General features: G+C 41.5%; 1 protein-coding gene across 1 annotated transcript; it reads left to right on the forward strand.

Annotated features, from left to right (window-relative positions):
* The first annotated feature begins 1,080 nt into the window (after nucleotides 1-1,080).
* Nucleotides 1,081-22,594, forward strand: TTC22 (tetratricopeptide repeat domain 22). Its single transcript, XM_048497635.1, has 7 exons — nucleotides 1,081-1,754; nucleotides 9,984-10,039; nucleotides 16,587-16,702; nucleotides 16,984-17,102; nucleotides 18,985-19,146; nucleotides 20,677-20,829; nucleotides 21,773-22,594. Exons 1-7 carry the CDS (start codon nucleotides 1,197-1,199, stop codon nucleotides 22,301-22,303), a joined length of 1,695 nt encoding a protein of 564 aa, XP_048353592.1. The 5' UTR covers nucleotides 1,081-1,196; the 3' UTR covers nucleotides 22,304-22,594.
* The last annotated feature ends 575 nt before the right edge of the window (nucleotides 22,595-23,169 follow it).

Raw genomic sequence — 23,169 nt, forward strand, 5'->3', positions numbered from 1 at the left:
CTGTGACACTAAACTTCAAACAGGTAAAAGGTACCCCAAGAAGTACCATAGGTGGACAGAAAAAAAATGCCTCTTTTTGAGCCTGTGTTGATACTGCTACTGTCTAGTCCGCTATCTGGATTAGCATTGTGATCAGAACAAGAACTGTAAGCAGATATAGGGCTCCTTTTTACCATTTTCATTATATTTGGATGCTGATACCCAAAGCTGGAAAACATGAACCTTGTGGTAGTAGTGAGTGAGGTGTCTTCAAAGTTATGAAGACATGATATGACAATCACAGGTTTTCCTCAAGGCCTAGAAATAAGCCTTCAGAAGGTACTGTCCATTAGAGCCTGGGAAAAATGATAGTCTCTGGAACTTATGAAGAAGCTGAAAAACAGTTTGGAATTGGTTCTGTAGTTTTGAAAAGGGTAAAGAGAGAGAACTGAGAGTTTACAAGGAACCACCTCAATTGGCATTCAGCCTCTGCCAATTAGCACCAGTGTTCCCTGCTGAATCAGGATTATGTATTCTTATGTATTTCCAAATTATGCTTATGTATTTCCAAACAAAACGAATATTAAGAAGACAGCAGTATTCTTAGTGTTCATTTGGGGCTAGAGTAAGACATGCTGAGGCTTCATCACATTGATGAAGGCTCATACGGCAGCATTACTCTCCCAAATTGCAATTTAGGGAGCTTAAGTACGTTCCCCCCTCACATTTAGAGGTCCCTCAGAATCTGAAGGCCTAAACTGTGGCTTACTCACTTCATGCATAACTCCTACTCTGTCTGAAGCTCATTCCCAGTGCTCACACAAATATTAATGTATTACCATTTTATGACATCAAGAAGCTGATCTTTGTACAACCCACACACCATGACAACCTGTCAGATCTCATTGCCTTGCCCATTACTGACAAACAAGGAGGATCAATTGAGGCAGGGCTTTGTTTGGTCTTGGCTTTCTGCCATTCACTACACAAATGACAACTCTGAACAGCAAGCTAGCAGAAGAATGACAAGCGTTCTGTTGTGCTCCTCCCTTTCTAGATGTCATATGAATCAGCTAAACCAGAAATACAAGTAAAGAAAGAGGTGGAGGAGGTGGAAAAGCAAATATACTGTGAGGCAGCTGGAGAAGAAAAGTGGGGAAGTGCATACAACTTGTTTAAGGATAACTGGAGCTGTGGATATTCTTTTTATTGAAAAAATGGAAGAACCTGAGGTGGATATTGATACACTCATTGATGAGATGGATTATATTCCTGGTCACTTTCACCTAGATATGAACTTGAATTTTGAATCCTCTTCACCTATGAATTTCCAGGGAAGAGACTTGAAGTTAAAACGAGAAAGCTTAACCTATGAATTAGAGTTTGAAACGGGTTCCCAGCAGTTTGCCATCAGAAACCTCCTCGGGGTCTTTTCTTTCTACCTGGAGGATGTGGAGCATGCCAAGGAGATTTTCCTCCACATTTCTCAGGAGGACCCGGAGAATCTGAATGCCTGGGCCAATCTGGCCTATGTGTATGACCAACTGAATGATGAGCAAGAAGAGGCGAAGTGCACTGAAAGACTCTCCCACCTCATGGGCTTGGATTCCAAAGACAAGCCACAAGAGGATCCCCAGCTCAATGCTGCTCGGTGCTTAGCAGAGCAGGGCTATGCTTATGCCTTTGATGTTGGACTGATGAATGAAGAAGAGAAGCTGGAGAAACTGACAGCCGGCCTCACACTCTATGGGAAGGCTCTTGCTTATGGGAAACAGGTCAGGAGGCATTTGACCCTTTTTATGTTACAGTTTATTCAGGGCAGGAGGGGAGGGAAGTGGTTCAAGCAGATAATGGGGGATTAGAGCTCAGTGGGCAGAACCTAATGTCTTACAAGCACAGGCTCCCAGGTTCAACCCCTACTAGTCTCCACAGTTTAAATGAATTGAACCTCTGTCTTGAACAGACTCAGGACCTTTTTTTCCTATCAAAGCACCTGAAGTAACAGGAGTTCGGAAAAGCCTTTCTCTGCCCGAGATTATGGAGAGCCAATACAAGTCCAGAAAAATACTTAGCTAAACAGACAAATGATATGACGCAGTTTTATATGTATATAAATATCTGATTTTCAGAAAGTCTGGCCCTAAGTAGACAATCAGGCTTCATAGATGAGAAATACACACACTTTCTATTTTTGGGTTCAGAACTTGCACTATATTCACTTTCTCTTTAGAAATGTTTTTCGAGCATGGCTGCTAAGAAACTCTGGAAAAATTGTGAATACAACTCAATTTTTAAAATTACTTAATAGCAGTCCCCACTCTGTCTGGATTGGAACCATAGTTTAGTGTAGAGAAAGTTTTAATTCTTTGTATTGTCGAAGGCTTTCATGGCCGGAATCACTGGGGTGCTGTGTGGTTTCCGGGCTGTATGGCCGTGTTCTAGCAGCATTCTCTCCTGACGTTTCGCCTGCATCTGTGGCTGGCATCATCAGAGGATCTGATCCTAGAACACGGCCATACAGCCTGAAAACCACACAGCACCTTTTTAATTCTTTCTTCCATGCTTTTAACTGTAATGTGCATGCACATACCACAAGCTGTAATTTAGCCCACTGGGGAAAAGATACAGATTGCCTCATGAGGTCTAACATTTTCCCCATGGGTCAAATAAGTTTAGGGGAGATGCATTGAGGTTGGGAAAACTGCATGGAGTGAAGTTAACCCTCTCTCCCTCCTGTGGTTAGCCCTGATCCAAATCAAGGTTCCTTTGGCTGCAATTTAACAATAAAAATGCACTAGAGTTCACTATGGATCTGCCAGCATTTCTTCTAGTTTGAACCTAACAGCGCAATCCAAAGAACACCTAATGATTGGACCTCAGTAGGATTCTAAGGTCATTTCTACATGGTCCAAATACCCCGGGTTGAGCAAGGGAAATATTCCGGTTTGGCCAAGAAGTTTGCACGGTTCCTGGTCCTAAAGCGGGTTTGTCCCACAATATTTCCCTCATCACGGGTTTTTCAAAATTTGCCAAAATGGTGATCCTTTTCAAAAATCCCTTGTTGAACCCGCTACTGTGCAAACACCATGGGAGCAGAACCAGTTTATTTTTCCCGCCCAGCCACCTGATCTCCTCCACCGCCCACCCCCTGATCTCCCCACCTGACGTCATGTCAGTTTTCAACTCTGCTGAACTGCTGACCATTGCAGCCTGCCCTTCCCAAAATGTTCCCCTAAGCTCATTTTCTGCTCATGGTATTGACCGGGTGCCATTTTGGCTAGGTTAATCAGGAGTGAAGTCCCAAAATGTCCCCGTTTTCGTTTCTGTACATGTACTGGTTGCTCGAAGCGCATAGCTAGGGGGATGTGCACTTTGGACCAAATGTTAGTGGGCATATCACGGGGGGGAGTGGAGTTTCTTCCTTTCCACAAAGATATGAGAAAGTGAGCGGGAATGTGATGTGATGCTGTGCCGCTTTCCAGGTTGTTGCTGCCACTTTCCAGGTTGAGGCCTGCACCGGGCACTATCAAGAATTGGAAAAGGGGGGGCTTCATTTTCCCGTGCTCGCTGGGGGTTGACCAGTCAGAAACACAGCCTTTTTGTGGGAGTGGCAACGGCCCAAAACAGATCTCAGACAGGAAACAGTTTGAGTTCAGTATTAAGGAGGGATCACCAGCAACTGCTAGTGTGGTTTTGAGCAATTGGAGTGCATGGACAATAATGGCTGGATCAAGTGGCAATGCTGTTGTTGGGATCTCCGGCAGGAGAGCTGCCAAGGGACTAGGGAGAGGTGTCGCCTGGAAGGAGGCAGAAACCAGGGACCTGCCCGGGATCTGGGGCGAGCAGGCGATCCAGAAAGCCCTTATCGAGAGGCATAGGAACATGGATGTTTTGGAGGAGGTGACTGTGGAGATGAGGAGTTGGGATCACAGCAGGACTGCCGTTGAATGCTGCACCGAGACCAAGACAATGTGGTGAGAATTCAAGAGTGTTGTGCAACACAACAGGGTGTCGGGTAACGACAGGGCAATCTTCCCCTTCCATGAGGAGCTCGAAAGGATTGTTGGGGAGGGCAGAAACATCACACACACACCCCGATCATGAGAGCCATGCCAAGCAGCTATTGCCTCCAGCTCCTCCCAACCTGGAATCGGAGGAGTTCTTCACAATGCGGCTGGAGATGATAAACTAGGCGGACATTTGCCCTCCTCCAAGCCCCCTGGACTTGGGTAAGCAGAATTTGTGGAAGAGGATCCCACCATGTATCTCCTCAAGTTTCCTGCCATAGTCAGCATTGCACAAAGCTGGCCCCGGAAGAATGCAGGGCTCAGAAGAGGGAAGCTTCTGTGCACATTCACTTGCCTCAATATGTGACAGTCATGGGGCATGGGGGAAGGACCAATTCTCCCTGCCTATTTCCCCTGCATTTTGCATCTCAGACAGAGGGGAGATCCTCAGACAGAGGGGAGATCCTCAGTTCTCAACATGTGCCTGCCGCAGGGCGTGGAGGAGCCAATTCTCCCCGCGTTTTGAGCTTCAGAGGGGAATGGCAGGGGGTGGATCCTCAGCTCTCAACATGTGGCGGTCATGGGGTGGGGGAGCCAATTCCCCCTAGGTCGACTCCATTGTTACTACCCACAGCAGCCAAGTTCATCCCACCAGAGCTGAGCTCAGAGGGTGGGATCACCTCAGCGCCTCTTCTGCTCCTTGTTCCCAATTGGCTGTCGTGTTACTATGGGAACGTGAACGTGTATCCTTTTTTGTTTTTGTTTTTTACATAATGGCAACGTAGCCACAAAGCAGTGCTCTATGTAGTTAGAAGCAGCGTGTAAATGTGTGCTGTTTATATGTATGGCCATCACTTTGTATACAAGAAGGATTTTTTTAAAGGCGCACTTTTTCCCACCGGGAGTCTCCCATTCTGCACATGCCCCAAACACTGAGCTGTTATTGGCTGACCGGAGGGAACAGTTCCTCGACGATTCCCCACTTTACCAGCTTCAACCTGAGTTCGACCTAGGTTTGCTGAAAAAGTTGTACCTCCCTGGTGGAGTCGGAAATTTGACAGTTAGAGGGGGTGAAGCTGGGATGGAACCGAGTCGAACTCAGCAGCTGTGGGGAATACCTAGGTTGAACCTAGGTCGAACCTAGGTTGACTCTGCCAGTGGGGAATCGACCTTAAGAACCTTTTCCAGCTCCTTGGGGCTGCCTTTCCTAGTCTCCAGCTCCTTCTGAGTTCTTGGTTGCAGTCATAATAATTCATAATTGTTTATTTACAGTCAACGTCCAGTATATAAAACCCCATCTTATCATGGTATACCAGCGACAATGAAATAAAATACATTGATTAGTACATAAATTAAACATTAAAAGTTAAACACCATTAAAAGAGGTACCCGATCCCTATTTAAAACTCAGCATATTAATCTAAACATTAAAACTGTACAGTATTTAAGAGCATCCCATTGCTTCCTGTTCAACCGCCAGGTGTCTCTTTTTATGTTTACAAATTAATGAACAAAAGCGAGTCATTGCACATGTGATTTTGTGATCCCTACCCATTAGCATGTAGTCCAGTGTATCATTGTCATTTAAGCCAGTCAGGCCTGCCAGGACTGGACTGAGGATTTCCTTACAAAACTTTTCATAAATAGGACCTCTAAAAAACATATGTTCTAGGGCAGGGGTCTGCAACCTACGGCTCTCCAGATGTTCATGGACTACAAATCCCATCAGCCCCTGCCAGCATGCCCAATTGGCCATGCTGGCAGAAGTGATAAGGAGTATGAATCCATGAACATATCGGAAAACATGATAGATGAACCCAGTTCTAAGGGAATCTATTTCACCAAGGGGACAGAGGCAAAGCCTCTTTTCATATGGGATTTTCTTATATTTGCAGTCTCCTTTTGGTTGATGAGGAAATCAAGAAATACAAAATCTTTAATAATTTCTCAGTAGTCATTACTTTTGTCTTCTTGATGTTCAGCTGTACACCTGCTTTTGTACTTTCAGCTTTAACCTTCATCAGTAGTCTTCATCAGAAGGATGAGAAGAAATGAAAATGTAGTTAATGATCTGTGTGTAGGTTGGTATCAGAGGATGATTTAATGGGTTAAACATATAAACCTACCCTTTTCTTAGACCACTTAGTTATCTAGGTCTGAGCTGATACAGGCAGAGAACTTTCCAGACCCTTTATCTAAGATCTTTTTGATGAAAATTCCATGAACAAAAGCAGTGATCTTCTGTATACATAGCATGGGTTCAACTATGGAGCCAAAGGAAAAATAAGTAGGAAAACAAGTTAAATCAAGCTGCAGCATTTAGTAAGTTCGTCAGTTAATGTTACTGAAAAACCTTTTGATTGACTTGATTAATTTGACAACCCATGTTTAAAAATGCTAGCCATTTCTAATATCAAAACTGTAGCTGCCAGGAGACATCTAAGACTGGACATTTTCTCCGGTGGTTGTAGAAAGTGCCGCCAAGTCACAACCAACTTATAGTGACCCTGTAAGCACTGGCATAGGGGGGATGAAGGGGGTTATAGACAGGGTGCCACTTCCTGGGGGATGCACTTATGTGCCCCCCCCCTCACAACGACACCCCATTCAAGGTCAGGGCACAGTTAAACACTGCGGGGCTGACTCCATTCCTGGACTCTGCATGGAGTTCAATTACTGTGAAGTGTTTGATAATAATCAGTGTCTGTGAAGTGACTATTCAATGACTGTGAAGTGTTTGATAATAATCAGTGACTGTAAAGTGACTATTCAATGACTGTGAAGTGTTTGATAATAATTAATTAGTTAAACAAATTATTTAAGATTTTTTTAAATCAGGTGACAGGTTTAAATTTAAAAACAGTAATTTACCATCTCTCCCTCCCCACTTTCAATCATGAGATTTAGTAAATCTAAGTAAATAAACTATTGGATCCTGCAACTGGATACGGTGCTGCAAAGTTTAAAAAATGTTTTAAATGGCTGTGCATGGGGCTTTGAGGAAGATTTAAAGATAATTAAGGAGGTCCATTTGTGGTTTGCGTTTGTTCATACATTCAGGTCTGGTAATAGTGTTCCCAAGCTAATCCCACCACTGTTGCTGGACCACTGTTCTGAAGGCATGCAAGCATACAATTCACAATGTCTGCACAGGATATCATCCTTTTTCTTAATGTACAGTAGCCATTATGGCATGCAACATGGACAAACAAACTGTTGGCGCTACAACAAAGGGAACACATAGGTCTAGACATGGGTTGCAAGTGAATCAATAAATGCTCCAAACTCTCTGTACCAATCTCTACTAGTTCCAGTTTCCAGAGTATATGCTGTTGGTTCCTTTCTGCTATCTAAACAAAGGTGCGACACTTTGTTCGTCCAGTTTATAGTTCTTTTAGAGGAATCACCCACAGAAGGGCAGGTACCTGGGAGGGAACTCTGTTTGCACTGAGGCTGGGCTGTATTTATCTTTAAACTACCAAACTTCTGAAGCTTGAAAAGAGCCAAAAACGGGGATTCAAAACCCACACTAAAATTGTAACCTTTGGCAAGACTAAACAAAAATGTTGCTCTACAAGTTATTCAGCTCAAATTTTCTGTAAGCTGGGACTATTCTGTCAGCCAAGGCTGCTGTCAGTTCACTTAAAAGTAAATCCTGCCTGTTTCAATGGAATTTATTTTGAAGTAGATGTACATAGGGTTGGCCAGTTGCGTAATTGTGGTCTGCTCCACTCAGCACAAAAAAAGACATCTAGGAGATGTTTTAAAAAAGAGGCAACTGCTCCTTTTCACTCCGCACACTCAAAACAAGATGTCTGGGGGATGTTTAAAAAGAGGCAGCTACTAGTTTGGTTCCAGATAGCAAAGGTGTCAGAGGAGAAAGGAGACTTTTCCCCATCCAACCATTTCACTCTCTGGTCAGTTTCACCCTCTACTTGCACCCGACATTTTGACTGTTTCCGCACGGCCAGAGCAGCGGCTTCCCACCGGCTTACAGAAAGCCGGTGGAATGCTGGGACCACTCTCACAGTCCCATGCGCGCAGTCTTGACGCCACTGCTGCCCGCAGGGGCGGCTCCACATGGAGCCGCCCAGGGTGTTAGCAAGGCACTTACCTTTCCTTCCTGTGCACCTCTGGACAGCTGGAAAGATACGCCCACGCTTCCCTGTGACCCTTGCTAACAGCGGAGGGGCTAAAAGCAGCACCCTCACCGCGCCAGCAGGAAGTTGACGTTTTTGAGAAAACTCGTTTTCCCGCCATTTCAGGGGCCGGCACACGGTAGCTGTGTGAACAGTGCCCCAGGGATGGTGTTTTTCTGTCCCTTGGGCGCTGTTTTTTGGCCATGCAAAAACAGCCTTTGTGTGCTGGTGAAAGGATTCTCCTTGCCTCCATTTGCTGAAGATTGCCCCAGGACATCTGCTCTGCAGGCTTCAATCTTGGATGCCTTTTCAGCCCAAAAAGTAGATAGTTGTACTCAGCTCGTCCTTCTGATTCTGGCAATATATAGTTTTCCTGTTTTTTAAAAAGAAATTTGAGGAACTATCTTCGTAGTTATGCAGACATGAATAAGAGAATCTTAGCCACTCGGAAGTCTGCTTTACCTCCCATTGAAAAGCATTGGGTAGACCTGCCCTCTGTGGACTACCTTTGTTTTTCTGTGCTGTAGGGGGTGAAACTGACCAGAGAGAGAAATGGTCAGGTGGCAAAAATAAGATGCTTCCTCAGCTCTGCATTCCAAATAGCCAGGCAGGAGACGTCTTGCAGCACCTTAAGGGGGAAAGGTGCACTTCAAAACATTTTCAAAAAAAGACACCTTGAGCTGAGGACGTCTTGGGGAAAAAGTTGTACAGAATTCCTTCCCAATACACTTGTTTTAAGGTCCTCAGGGGGTCTTATTTGTGCTGTGCAGCATGGACCTGTGTGCGTCTATTGTAAATCCACTAGCACCTTAATGACTAGCAATGTTATGAGGTTTTGGGAGACAGAGCTTACTTCTTCAGATACATTGGCAAGAAATAAACTCTTTAACCTCAAATATTTCAGGCTTTCTGTTGCAGTTTGGCCAAATAATGACAGATTTGCTTTCAGGTGTGTCCTACATATTTTGAACATCATTTGCAGATCATTTGCTTGCTATGTCTTTTCTTTCAACTCATTTTTAAAAGATTATGAAACTGCACAAAGCAGTGTAATTTCTTATACACAGGGAACACTCAAACATGATGCCCTTGAAGCAAACATCAGTGTTCAGCCATGATTTAAATGATTCTGCCTGCTCCATCTACTGTGGGAAAATAACTTTGATTCAGCCACAAAAATGACTGCTATAATAAAGGTCTTGGTAATATTTGACTCCAAGTAAATCCTAAAGCAGTGATTCCCAACCAGGGTTCCGTGGTACCCTGGGGTGCCGTGAGCATTTCCCAGGGGTACCGCGGCAATGCTACCAGCCCCCCTCACTTTTGCAGTGTCTCCCACCGGCACCAGCAAGGAGCTGGCCCAGGGGGCAGGGCCTACCACAAGGACAGCAGCCACTTCCCACCCACCCACCCACCTGTGCTACCCTTCACCCTGGGAGGGGAAGGTGGGGGTGGCAAGCAGGGGAACTGGGAGGGGAAGGTGGGGGGGAGGATGGCAGGAATACCGTGAGATATGAAGAGTGAGGTCAAGGGTACCATGACGTCAAAAAGGTTGGAAAACACTGTCCTAAAGGGAAGGGAGGGGGCAATATGATCTCCCTTGGTGTAAAGAACATTAATTTCAAACACCTGATAGTCTGACAGTATGTGGTGAAACTTCACTGCATATTTCCTGCATTTTTTAAGATTAGGGTCCTGCTTTAAGTTTACAGCTTGCTCTTCAAACATAGATAGCATTGTTGAGTATCATGAGAACAGGGCTGGTTGCTGGAATCCTTTGTTTAATGGAGCTATTATATCCACATATCTCTTTGCAGGAAGCAGCTATTTCTTTTCTACTGACTTGTTTCTGTTACAGATGCCTTTGGAGGAGAAAAGAAGTTGGTACTTCACTATGGCTACACTGCACATTAGGTAGGAAAGCACTCCAGAAAGAAAGGCAGCAATTGCTCAACAAACAAGAGGAGAAATAATGGCAGGCCGGCTAGAAGTAGTTTTTGTGGTAGAATTTACTTTGTTGCTGAACTGTTGGTCATGTTGTAGGTATATCATCTGCACTGCATTGTGAATGGGGTTCTATTCTTCCTTCACTCCTGTTGGAGAACTGCCTGGAAAGAGCCCAAACAGACATGAGGACAATGAGTATTGTTCTGCAATAGCAATAATGAGCAAGTGAGCTCAGTGGACACAACCTAGGCATTTTTGGAGTCCCTATATGTCCACACTACCCTAAGGACTTCCAACATGGTAGAATTCACCTGTTGATGAAGATAGTATGGTCACTGGACCAGTACTTACCCTTTCTTCTTAAGGAGTTGCCCAGGAACATGGTCTGAAGTTTCTGTTTGGGCTGTTCCATGCAGCTATGATTCTGCAAGCCAAAGTGGTGATGAGTGTTTGGCTAGCAATACTAATGGTTGAAGTGATTGGATTTACCAGAAATACTCTGTTTGTCCCACTTGCATGGGGGATGACACCGGCATGACTTGAAGCCACTAACATTGTTACCTAAAATGGTGGGAGTTTGTCCCTTTTAGAGTGGGGAATTAGCAAGAGCAGACTCTTGGCTTAGCAAAAGATCGGACAAGCTTGGGGTCTTTTTTTGCCTATGTATACCAAGGTCAGCTTTTGCAAAAAATCTGCAGGAGAGCAAAATAAAGTCTGACAATTTTATTAAGGAATAATAGGGGTACCCAAGCACACAATAATCAAAGCAGCAGAACACACACACACAGTCCTAGAACATAAGCAGTGATTGGGGGATAGGTTTGGAACAGATTAAAGGAACTGAAGAAGTAAGGGTTATTGTTGCCTGATCTTGGAGCAGACAGGTCCGATGGACAGAGCTGAGTGACATGTGCTTAGCTCTGGTAGAAGAAAGATCAATGTGCTGGGGGCAATATCAATAGACAGAGAGATGTCCAGAGATATTGAACACTGGCTACTGGGACAGGGAACTTCTTATGGGGAAAAAGGAACCCTCAGGGTTATGCATATTGGCCATTAATCTCACAGGACAAACAGGAAACATGCCTTTCTGGGGAAAGACAAGAAGCAGAAATCAACCTTAAGTGTTGAGCCATTAAGCTAATGGTTTAAGTGCTTAGCTTGATGGGCTAAGCTAGGAGTGCCCAGAGGTGGGCAGAGTGCTGAATCAATCACAACTATAAACAACAGCAATGTAAATAAGGTGGTCATTAGAGAGAGGTTAGTCAGCAGAAGATGTTTTTGGGTTACAACACTGGCAGCAACACTTGGGGCAAACACATTAACAAGTCCTTTGTCTTCACAGGGTGTATATTCCAGGGCTGGAGATGGGAATGCTCTCCAAGGCAAGGGTATTATGTTCCCTTAATCTCTTTAGGAAGGGTGTGAGAAAGGTACTTTGCAAGGCAGATAGGGGCAAGGACAAGTCCAGACAAGCTTTTACTGTCCTTGTGGATACAATGCAGAGAATGGGCTCCCATTTTGGCATGGCACTGCTAGGCACCCCAAGGGTTGGCCATAAAACAGAGACCATAAAACAGGGTTCCCCCAACCCACCGTGGGTCAATCTGGTAACATCATAGTGATATTCTGTTGCATGTGTGTATTAGGTGCCATAAAATTCCAACTCATGGTGACCCTACGAATCAGTGTCCTCCAAAATGTCCAGTTACAAACAACCTTGCTCAGGTCTTGCAAACTCAGGTCCATGGGTTCTTTTATAGAGTCAATCCATCTCATGTTCGGTCTTCCTCTTTTCCTGCTTCCTTCAACCTTTTCTAGCATTTTTTCCCCAGTGACTTTGTCTTCTCATTATGTGACCAAAGTACGACAACCTAAGTTTAGTTGTTTTAGCTTCCAGGGAGAGTTCAGGTTCAGGTTTGATTGGATCTAGAACGTGCTGATTTGTTTGGTTTTGATTTTTCACAGTATCTGTAACACTCTCTTCCAACACCACATTTTAAAGGAATCTACTTTATTCCTGTCAGTTTTCTCCATTATCCAGCTTTCTCACCCATACATAGTAATAGAAAATACTGTAGCATTAACTTGATCTTGGTTGTCAGTGCCACATCCTGACACTCAAGAATCTGTTCTAGCCCTTTCATGTCTGTTCCTTCTGATTTTTTGGTTGCAGTCTCCCTTTTGGTTGATGATGGAGCCAAGAATTAGAAAGTATTCAACAATTTCAATTTCCTCATTGTCCACCCTATAGTTAATTAATTCTGCAGTAGTCATTACTGTTGTCTTCTTGATGGCACTTTGGCACTTTTTTCTTTAACTTCCAACACTATTCGTATCAAGTCTTTGCTATTTTCTGCCAGTAATGTACTATCATCAGCATATCTCAAATTGTTAATGTCCCTCCTCCCAATTTTTTGCTAGCATCTGTTCAAAGGAACCTGCTTTCTGCACTGTGCCTACTTACTCTGTGCCACCTTTGTGAGAGATGCCACTAGCTTTTGTTGAGATAGGAAAGGTTGGAGATAGAAGGTAAACGTTTGGCAGAATCAAAGTTTGAAGCCATGTATGGTTTAATAGATATTCTAGGCAATTTACAGGCCAATAGTAAGACTATTTCATACAAGAACCATAGGGTGAGATTAATGAATTGCTTTTTATGGCCCAGTTTACCCATGGCCTGTCAAATTCAAGTATCTGTTAAAGGAAAGATATATTTTAATTCATTTACACATTTGAAGGACTGTCTCTGTTTACTACCAAACAAGCAATTAAATATTTATGGCCATTCACTGCAGCTTTCATTCAAAGGGTCCAGCCAAGATCATATCATGTGTAAATTCAAAGTGTGAGTAATTATGTGGGGTTTATTGCTCAAGAATGACTCGTTTAGAACATATTAACTGTATGTCCAAAAGTTCCACTTCAGGTAGCAAATTATTCATTTGGAATTATCATACTGTATTTTTAAAAAGATTTTTAATTTTTTTCTATAAATAAAAAAGGAATAATACAGAAAAGAAAAAAGAAGGGGAAGGGGGATACAGTAAGAACAGCTTATTAATAGCTCACGAAACTGAAAAAACATCAATCACATTCAAGATAGAAAAGAGAAGCTTAATACATTATTTTACACATATATAATACATTATAATATAATGTATTATATAATGTATTATATAATGTATAATATATATAGAATACATTATTTTACATATAATACATTATATTACATATGTTTCTACATATTATCATACTCATGTGAATAATTCATTTAGATTCATTTATATATTTATATAATTCACTTATATAATTCATTTATATAATTAAAAGTTATGTATATTAAAGAGACATTAATTTGTGTACATATACTTCAGAATTATATTAGCAAAGCATAAACTTAACATTAATACGCATAAAGAAATGATTAATTTAAGATTCCCATCCTATTTTTGGATTATATTCAAATCTTCTATTCAAAAATTAGTAAGTTTTAGCTATATATAAATATTCCCATATTATCTTTGCAATTATTTTTAATGGGAGTTCTTTCAGATTTCCAGGTAAAGGCAATAACACTCTCTGTTCAGTTGTAAATATAAAATTAGTTCTTACTATTGTTCTAATAAAGGATACCTAACAATATACTTATATCATAACACCTTCATTTTTAAGATCCATCTAAAAATTTATCTTTGGTAATTCATAAGATTTCAGTGTAAATTAATATCCAAAATTTTGTCTTTTTACAGATCCATCATATATATATTTTTAAAAACCAAGCTTTTCTTAGCTTTATCAACAAGTACTCTTGTATTTTTATTATTGTTGACTGTTAAGAAAAAGTGTCTTACAAGATCATTATACCATAACAGTTTTAATTTTAAAACCTGTTTTTGGAGTCTTGGTGTAATTTAATATGCACAATTTTGTTACCTTTTTGCAAATCCAATAATTTTTAAAAGCCAGTTTTTCATATATATTTTTATCCTTTTACAAATTCATCTTATATATAAAAAGGAAGCCAAATTATTTTTTAACATTCCAACATATACTCTGTATTTTTATTAATGTTTTACTAATTGTTATAAAATGTATTTAGCAACATAATTACACCATAACGCCAATAAATTTGAGACCTATTTAATCCTTGGTGTTTTAGAGGGTCTTTGCAAAAACTAGTATGTAACATTTTCTTATATTTTTACAAATCCATCAACAATGAAAAAAATGTCCCAAAGTTTTCTTATTTTTTTTAATCCATTTTCTTGCTGTCTTCTGCATAGTTGATTTTTGGGGTTTTCTGGAGGTTTTCCTTTGTAGTCTAGATTTCCTGATGATTTTTCTCTGGAATCTATTCTTGAACCTTTGAAATAAGTTTAGGCCCTTTTCGCACTGTAGGATTCGACCTTAGTTTGACGTAGGTCCGACCCAGGCACAGCCGTAGAGTTCGACTCGTGTCTGTCTCTGCTCCCCCCTCACCGTCAAATTTTCGAGCTCGACTGGGAGGCACAACTTTTTGGCGAACCCAGATTGCACTCAAGCCGAAGCTGGCACAGTGCGGAATCTCCCTCACCTCGACTCTCCTGACCAGCCAATCACAGTGTACTATTTTGGCCATGCGCAGATCGGGAGACTTGTGGCGGCGAAAAGTGCACCTTAAAAAAAACCCTTCTTGTGCACGAAGCAACGGCCAGAAATTGTAACAGTTATCCCGCATCTCTGTGGGTTAGCCAATCAAACACGCTCCCTGCCAACCTCCCTCCCTCCTTTCTGGTGGCATGTTCTGGCGGCTGTGGCAAAACGGAAAAAAAGGGATGCGCACTCACATTTCCAGCCATAGAATGGCAGCCAATCGGGAATGAGGAGCGAAAGACGCGAGGAGGTAATCCTGCCCTTTGAACTCGGCTCCGGAGAGATGACCTGGCTGCTGTGCGGAGTAACAGCAGAGTCAAGCTCAGGTAACGATTTCCGCGGACACGAGTCGAACTTAGGTCGCCTCGGAAAGCCTCTTAATCTGTGAGACACTTTACCAGTTCTTCGACTTACCATTTCTACAATTGTATTCGCTGCAGGTAGGGACAGTTCTGAAGCAGATTGAATTCTCCAATAGTATGTTATGATTCCTGAACCAATTCTGCAAGTTTGTGCAATATCAAAAAGGTTCTCTCCAGCTGAAATATGTTTCTGCAGAATCTTGCCAAATTCTTTTTAAAGGTCTCTTTTCTTATTGAATTATTTTTATTAGGCTTGTGGGCATTTTAAAAATAATTAAGATACCGTCTCAGAATATCCACAAAATGGCAGCTATAAAAGTCTTCAACAAAACTGTAGTAATTATCTGCTTGTAATAGGAAGTATATTATTATGGTAAACACTGACCCTTACTCCCAGTCTGTAACAAAACAGTTTTGGTATGAAGCTGTTTCCATCCAGGCAACTAGAAACAAATTTTAACCAAACTTCATCCACTGTTTCCATGACCAACTTTCACTTTTGTAAAAGGGCCCTTCACATGCTTGTACATCACTCCAGATCTCCCCCATCACCACTTCTTATACCCAAACAGTCCCTAATGCCTTAAAATCCAAAGATCTTATATGAGTCAAAAGAGTTTGTAATCCATTCCAACTCAGTATACCAAATTCTTCAAAGTTCATTCTTATTAGTGTTGGCAGAGTAATAAACACAGCAAAGATGTACAACCTGATTAAAGTATAGATAAAGGTTTATTCAGGAACTGACATCCATGATAGTGAAGAGGGGAGAGATAGTGTCCGACTCCTAACTACAAGATTAGCTGAGAGAGAGCAAGGCGGATTCCACATGGGCCGAAAACAGTGGTGTCAAAACCCTTTTACACCGCTTTAAACCATTTTACACAGTTTTCACACCACTGTTTTTAGCCCATGCAGAATCGGCCCAACAGTCAGGAACTTCCAAGAAGAAACCAGTTATTGCCCTAAGAGTAGCTTTCTTGAGACAAAGAATGATACTTAACAGGAAAGAAGGTGCCAACCTCACTATTCTAACTGCCCTCTTACTATCCCCTGCAAGGTTTTCTTTTCTTCTTTGTACTCTAGGTATTGTCTATTCCAACAGTTAGGACAATATATTTCTTCAGTTTCACTTCATATAGTTTCAGGCATATTTCACAACCTCACATGGACTACTTTTTGTTTAATGGGACTTTCAGCCCATAACTGGAAGCATTTCCAATAATATCATCTGTGTGCTAAAATCAAATTTACAAGGACCCATTAGGGAGGTGTTCTAAGTGACTGATCCACAACGGTTAAACATCTGAAGTCTGTATGTATTTGGTGGGGGTTATATGTCAGAGGAGAATTATGGTAGTCATGTCAGGGAAGCATATCTTCCCCATATTGTCATCTTTTTTTAAAAAAATGTGGCAACTCAATGCAAGTAGGAAGATATCTGGAAGAAGCAAATAGATTGTATTTCTACATGTGCTGAGAAATAAACAAAAACAGCGGTTCCATTTCTTTTGCAGATTGGATGGAATGTGGCTGAACAATGGTAACAATGAGGAAAAAAGGTTGCCAGCCTTCAACAGGACACTGGTTTTGCTTCAACAAGTCCTCAAATCTTCTAATTTAAATTACAGAGGTAGAATAATATTTCTAGTATGACAACAGCTCTGTGAGTATTTCACATCTTTGACTGTTTATATGTAAAACTATTGTAATAAAATTAGCAAATTGGGTTGTTCAGCTAAAAGAATAAGGGTTCATGGCCAAGATGCAGAAGAGCTATTTACATACAAACACTTATACACTCCTATTGTTCATGCTGCTGTAACTCTTACAGTTGCTGCTAATTTTCAAAAGTGGCTTGTAGAAATAAGACATACTTGATTTGCTCTGAATGCTATTTTCTTTTGATTTTAGCTCTATCCTGGTGTTATCTTGGGATATTGCTTGAAAGGACAGAAACATTCTCTTCCACCCCCATGGGTATTCAAGACTGTGGTTACTCTGGGAATGGCTCCCTTGACTGCTTTGGAAAGGTAGATTTATATATCATTGCTGAAATGCAGAGAACATAGTTGTTACTCAGACCAGCAGTATTCCCGGATTCCTTTACTATTTTTATTAATCCAACACATACCTGTTATTCCTCAAGTTGCTCTGAATAACAGGGTAGAGAGTGCTTTAAATGGAATCTTCACATTTCTGGTTTGGACATGGTCTTGGAGGAGATGAGAAAAAATTAAATGGAGGAAATACTTTAGGCTGTGATCAGAGGGATTGCTGTTCCCTTGTTACAATTCCCATGCTGCAAAACATGCTGCAAAACATGAATTGGCCCATGTGGTTATAGTTATTGAACAAACTTCCCCAAATTGTATTTTTAGCTGACTAATGGAAACAGTACACCTAAATGCCACCAAATCTAGACAAAGCTCTTCTCTGCCATTCAGCACCCAAATATAAACGTTTCTAGAGAATTGTGGAAGCATTTCTGTAATCATTACATGATTTTGAAAAATTGTCCGGGCACTCAGAAGTGAGATCTCCCATTTTAAAAATTTAATTCAGAAATATGGCTATGGAAAGATATTGAGGACCTCAAATTATAACCCACAATTTCTGTCTTGCTTCTTACCTGTTAATATGAGAAGAACTTTTCTTCTCTTGTATTCATTCATTTGTTTGTTTGTTTATTGGACTTGATATACTGCCCACTCCCAAAGGGCTCTGGGCGGTGTACAAATGACGTCTATAAAGCACTATAAAACCCCAATAAATACCAATATATATGTCCTGTTCCCCAAGTAAAATAGTCTAGGTGCCCTGTATTCAGCCAGAACAGAGTGGGAGACTCACAAGCAAAGGTGTAATAGTTCAAAAAAAGAGGTTTTATTGCATAGAAGAATTAAGACCCTAACCCCTCCCAGGGTCTGACTAAAACAAAGTACTTGCTTGACTGGAACAACTTGAAGCTTGAGACTTTGATCCTTTCTTGACTTCTTCCAAGAAAGTTCACTTTGTCTGTGCTCCCTCTTGGTTCCTTCAGTGTCCTTTATCAGGACTCTACTTTCCATAACATACACCTTAGACCTAAGAGATATTACAGCCTTCCAGCTCCACTGGCACCTTAGACTATAACTAACTGAACAGGAGCACTACTGAGTAATAAAAGGAAGAATGTAAGACTGTTGCCTCTAGGGAGCTGCTCAAAGGGACAGGGTCTAACTGAAGTTCCCTCCCATAGAACACTATACAAGAGGAATTAAATCCATAATAACTAAAGGAACAACTGAGACTTAATAAGAAAATAGTAAGAGCTTCTCTGGGGGCATGACAATATATGAATTAAAACTTAACAACCAGCACACCAATTAAACAATAAGTAAAACAACAAATGGCATTTATAACTAATACAGATAGCAACCCATAGTTAACATAGCCTCTTCCATTTACTTCTGGGAGAGGTTTGGGCCATGATGGTAGTAATAAGATGGTAAAGTGTGCAGATGTCAAAGCATGCAGGGAACGGCACATCACCGGCCAGCCTCCCCAAAAACCCAGCGGAACAGCTGTTTTGCAGGCCCTGCGGAACTGCTCCAGATCCCACAGGGCCTGAACAGCTGGAGGCAGAATGTTCCACCAGGTGGGGGTCAAGGCAGTAAAAGCCCTGGCCCAAGCTGAGGCCAGCCGAATCATAGAGGGGCCAGGAACCACCAGCAAATTTTATTTTCAGTCCCAAAGTAAACTCTGTCCCAAATTGGACTCTCACACATTTAGTTCTTCTAAAGACCATAATCTGTAGCTGTGTCTACTATGTGAACATAACCAAGTAAATTTCTTTTATTTATAACCAAATAATCCATACAATGGTGAAATTTTGCTAAAAATATTTTTTTGGGGGATGTGCTTGCTTTGAAGGCAATAGAAATAGCAAGAGACAATCCACCTGTTCTAAACCGTCTGGCAAAAATCTTCCACTTCCTTGGAAAGCAAGAGATGGCTATGGCTGTTTGCAACATGGCCTTGGATGTTCTGCCAGACCCAGCACTCAACTGGCAAGCATACTGTATACGTGCTAAGGTATGTTGCATGCTGTAACAGCCTTGCCCCACCCTGAAGGGCTGGTGTGTGTGAAAGGCCTAATGGAAAAGGCCTTAGTAACAGCCAGAGTTAAGGCATCAGGCTCCACTATACAAAAGACCCCATTTGATTGGTTGAGAAAGGCACAGTTGCCTATGGCCCGGGATAGGGGGAGCCAGAGTGTTGGCAGTATAAATAGACAGAGCAGAGCCTGTCAGAGAATACACTCTCTCTAAAGAGATTCTGATACAGAGATCAGAAGGAGCCAGAGTTTGACAGAGAGCGGTCTGTCAGATCTGTATTGTAGGATTCTGTCTCAGCCGAGTTAGCTGACAGAACTCCAGTCACTCTACAAGCTGAGGAGGCTTGTCAGAGAAAGGAGGCCCTGAGTTTGGTGCAAAGTGACGCACCAGTCAGTGGCTTGACAGTGAATACTGTCCAGACCTAGGGTCTGCCCTACCCCTGTGTAACACCAGTCTGGGGAAAGCCTGATCCAGAGGCAGTGAGGCCAGTTTGGGATTAGTGTGAGAGAGGGAGGCTTTGTATACCAGAATCTCACAGGGCATAGACTGTGTGTGCGTGTATTCAGTGGGTTGTGGACCAGAAAGGACTAGTGTTTGTCTGTGAAGAAATTTAGTAGAATTAAAGAAAAATCGTTCCTGAAGAGACACCTGCGTGTGTCTCTGTGTGTGTGAAACCTAAGTAACATCTGAAGCTTTGTAACTTTTAAGTGAAAAGAACCTCTCTGAAACCATCAAGTGTTAGTACCTCTCTGAGCCAGTTTAAGAAGCCTTTCTTTTGTTTTCAAAATAAATTTCATTCATTGTGTTCAAGTTACCCTCGTGCCAGTCTGCGTTTGTGTGTGAGTGGTTGAAGAGTGCCTGTCTGTGAGACTAGAATCCCAGCCAATTTTGAGTTCCCTCCATTTTTGTATATGGGACTCTGAAGGACATTCCCCTCAGATCAAGAGCGAATGTGAGGTGGGATCCTTTATATATTTGGCAGCCAGAAGCAGTTTTGGGATTCCTAGTTCCTTCTCTTTAATGGTGGCAGCAGATTTAAAAAATCCCTGAATACTAGCCTGGGATATTTTGGGTGGCAAAGGAAACCCCAGTGGTCAGTTTAGTGGGAACCTTGATTGTAGACCACCCATCCCATTACAATTGGTAGCTAGTGGTGGGATAATATCTCTCCCTCGCCTGGAATATAAGGACTCCATTACACATGCCTTCAAAATAATGTTTTCCTAGTATACTAGTGTTATTGAAGAGACCAGGCTTTTCTGTAGTAACATTAAACAAAAACACTTTTTTCTGGAGCCTTCTGCTTTCTGGAAGGTCCTTTTATCAATGTCTGTCCTGTCTGTATCTGCTGTATTGGCTTCTGGTTAGATCCACATCTTAGGAAAAAAGCCTTTTCCTGTGTCTTGATCCACTGTTTGCAATTCTAATGTTTGTAGGCTTATTAGGAAAAACACAGAATAATGCCAATGAAAAAATAAGCCACTGATTTAATATATCTGTCTTTTAGATGCTAATTAAACTATATTTGCGTGACCTGGAACGTGTAAAGATGGGCTTGGGAGGAATGCCAGACCAGAAAAACCTTTCTGATGCTAAAGCTGATCTTGAGAGTGTCGTGAAGGTACATCCATGCCTGAAGACATACCTTGACCTCGGCCAGGTGAGTGAAACCATCCAAATTCTTCAGACTTTTTCATTGCTTGTACTTCCTTGTTTTGTTTTTACAAACAGGGACAATAAAATGTGGAAATTATATTGCGGCTCCAAGAAACAGTAGGTAGAATGCTGAAGCTGATGAATCATTTATGCCTCAACAGGGATGCTGCAAAAATGTAGTCAAAGTGGCCAGATTATCAGCATGACTGCAGGTATGATGAGAGGTAGGGACTTTGGTGCCCTAAAGCCTTCCCACTGCCTCGTGCCCTGAGAATTTTTTTTCAAATTTCTAATGGTCAGTTAAACTTTGATTTTCTAAAGGTCAGTTAGCCCTTTTGTCTGTCAATGTTACTATGCAGTAGCATGAATATGGGGATTTAGAATTTGTGTATACACTTTGTGTTTTCCCACTTGTATAAATTAAATGAAACAGTAAGAATGTTCTTTAGCTGTTCAGCTTGGGCACTTTACAGACAGGAAAATAAACAGCTCTGCAGGGACACCTAAATAACTTTTTCCTGATTGTCAAAAAACAACATCATAATTAACTGGCACCAGAAGCTTATAAAGTTAAACAAAGAATCAAATGTTCTTATTTACAAGAACTAAAGCAGGAAGTTTTTATGGCAAAGAATAAAAAGATACACAAATACACACAAAAGAAGCTGGTTTTAGGGAGGTTACTATTTATAAGTTGTTTCAGTATTTTTTACAGTTGATGGAAGGTTCATGCAAGTCATTATCTTTAGTGCCTTCACGTTGTTTCTGTTATCCTGGAGGAAATAGATTTAGAGGGGAGACTCTATGACATTTCACCTATGCTGAGGTCCCTCCCATTCCCAAACTCTGGCTTACCCAGAACCACCCCCCAATCTCCAGGAATTTAACAAGCCAGAGTTGGAAACTGTACCATAACCTCCAACTCCTCCTTTTCTGCTCTCTTTTAGGTCTATTATTACTTGGGAGTTGATGCCATACAAGAGCTTTTTCTAGTGGATGAAAATGCCCTGAATACTGCCCTTGCGTTCTTTGCTAAAGCTATGGAATTGGACATGGGAAATGTCCTACCTGAAATCCAGTTGCTGAGAGGGAAATGTCTACGAATCAAAAATGAAGAACTGAATGCCATTAAATACTTCAAACAGGCAATAGAGCTGGATGATGTGGGTTCTGTGTACACAGAGAGTTTCCGTTGTTTGATGGAAACACTACTTAATTTGTTCAGTCAGAAAAGGATGAACACTGAGATGCTGATGCAGGAAGTAGAATTTTGGGTAAAGAAAGCTGAGGAGAAATACCCAAAACAGCGACTACAGCTGGAGCTTAAGCTGGTATGCCGCCATTACACAACTGAGGTGCTTGAACTGTCAAAAGCCATGGTGGCCAAAGGGAAGACTGAGTTGGTGAAGCTGCTCTTTGAAACAATTAAGTGTGACTTTAACAAAGGCAAACTGAATGAACGCTCACTCTCTTTTTGACTAGCGGATTTCTGGGCCACAGTACAAAACAAAGTTTTCACCAAGTTTGTTCTTTTAGTACAATAATTCATTTACTTTGTTTGGCAGAGAAACTATTTTATGAAGAGCTATGTAATAGAATTGTGTACTGCTCAGAGCACCTACCAAGTAGTAATTCTGCTGCTATGTATGTGGAAAAATGGAGGTATGTGGATTGATATTCATAAATGTAAACCTCCCCCCCCCCACATTTTTAATTGTCAGAAATGTGAATGTTTAATCCTTCTAAGAAAATATAAAATCACCCCAGAGTTGAACTTTCAATTATTTTTGCCTCATATGTGCTATATGAGACACAGGTACAGCAGGAAATAAAATATATATTGGTTTCATTGGCTGCCTACCTAGACAGGGTTACAGCTGCCCTAAGGCATTTTGCACCCTGAGATAACATTTTAGGGCATATTTCATATTGAAAATCAACTTTCAGGCATTTCTTTATATGAGCTTCACATTGTAATCATAAGCAGGTCTACTTAGAATCCTAGTGAAGTCTACTCAACGAGACTTACTCCCAGGAGAGTGTTCTCCGGATTACACAATCAGTCACTATATGGTTGGATATTGAAATTAATTTAATTCAGTGGTGGGATTCAGCAGGTTCGTACTACTTCGGCAGAACCAGTTGTTAAAATGGTGCTTGTAAACAACCAGTTGTTAAATTATTTGAATCCCACCACCAGAACCGATTGTTAAATTATTTGAATCCCGCCACTGCTTTAACTCCTTGTGTAGAACATAAATATTTATTGACTGTCAGACTGTCAGCCTGCTATAGCTGTTGTGTAATATTACAATTAGCCACTCCCCTACACTTGTTTAATTTC

Source organism: Sphaerodactylus townsendi, linkage group LG05 (genome assembly GCF_021028975.2).
Source record: "Sphaerodactylus townsendi isolate TG3544 linkage group LG05, MPM_Stown_v2.3, whole genome shotgun sequence".
NCBI lineage: Eukaryota > Metazoa > Chordata > Lepidosauria > Squamata > Sphaerodactylidae > Sphaerodactylus > Sphaerodactylus townsendi.

Excerpts from the sequence above, each read along its gene's own strand:
- TTC22 (XM_048497635.1), top strand. The coding sequence starts at position 1,197 with ATGGAAGAACCTGAGGTGGATATTGATACACTCATTGATGAGATGGAT. Across the intron at positions 10,040-16,586 it reads ATGGCTACACTGCACATTAG|ATTGGATGGAATGTGGCTGA; the intron begins GTAGGAAAGCAC and ends TTTCTTTTGCAG. Across the intron at positions 19,147-20,676 it reads CATACTGTATACGTGCTAAG|ATGCTAATTAAACTATATTT; the intron begins GTATGTTGCATG and ends TCTGTCTTTTAG.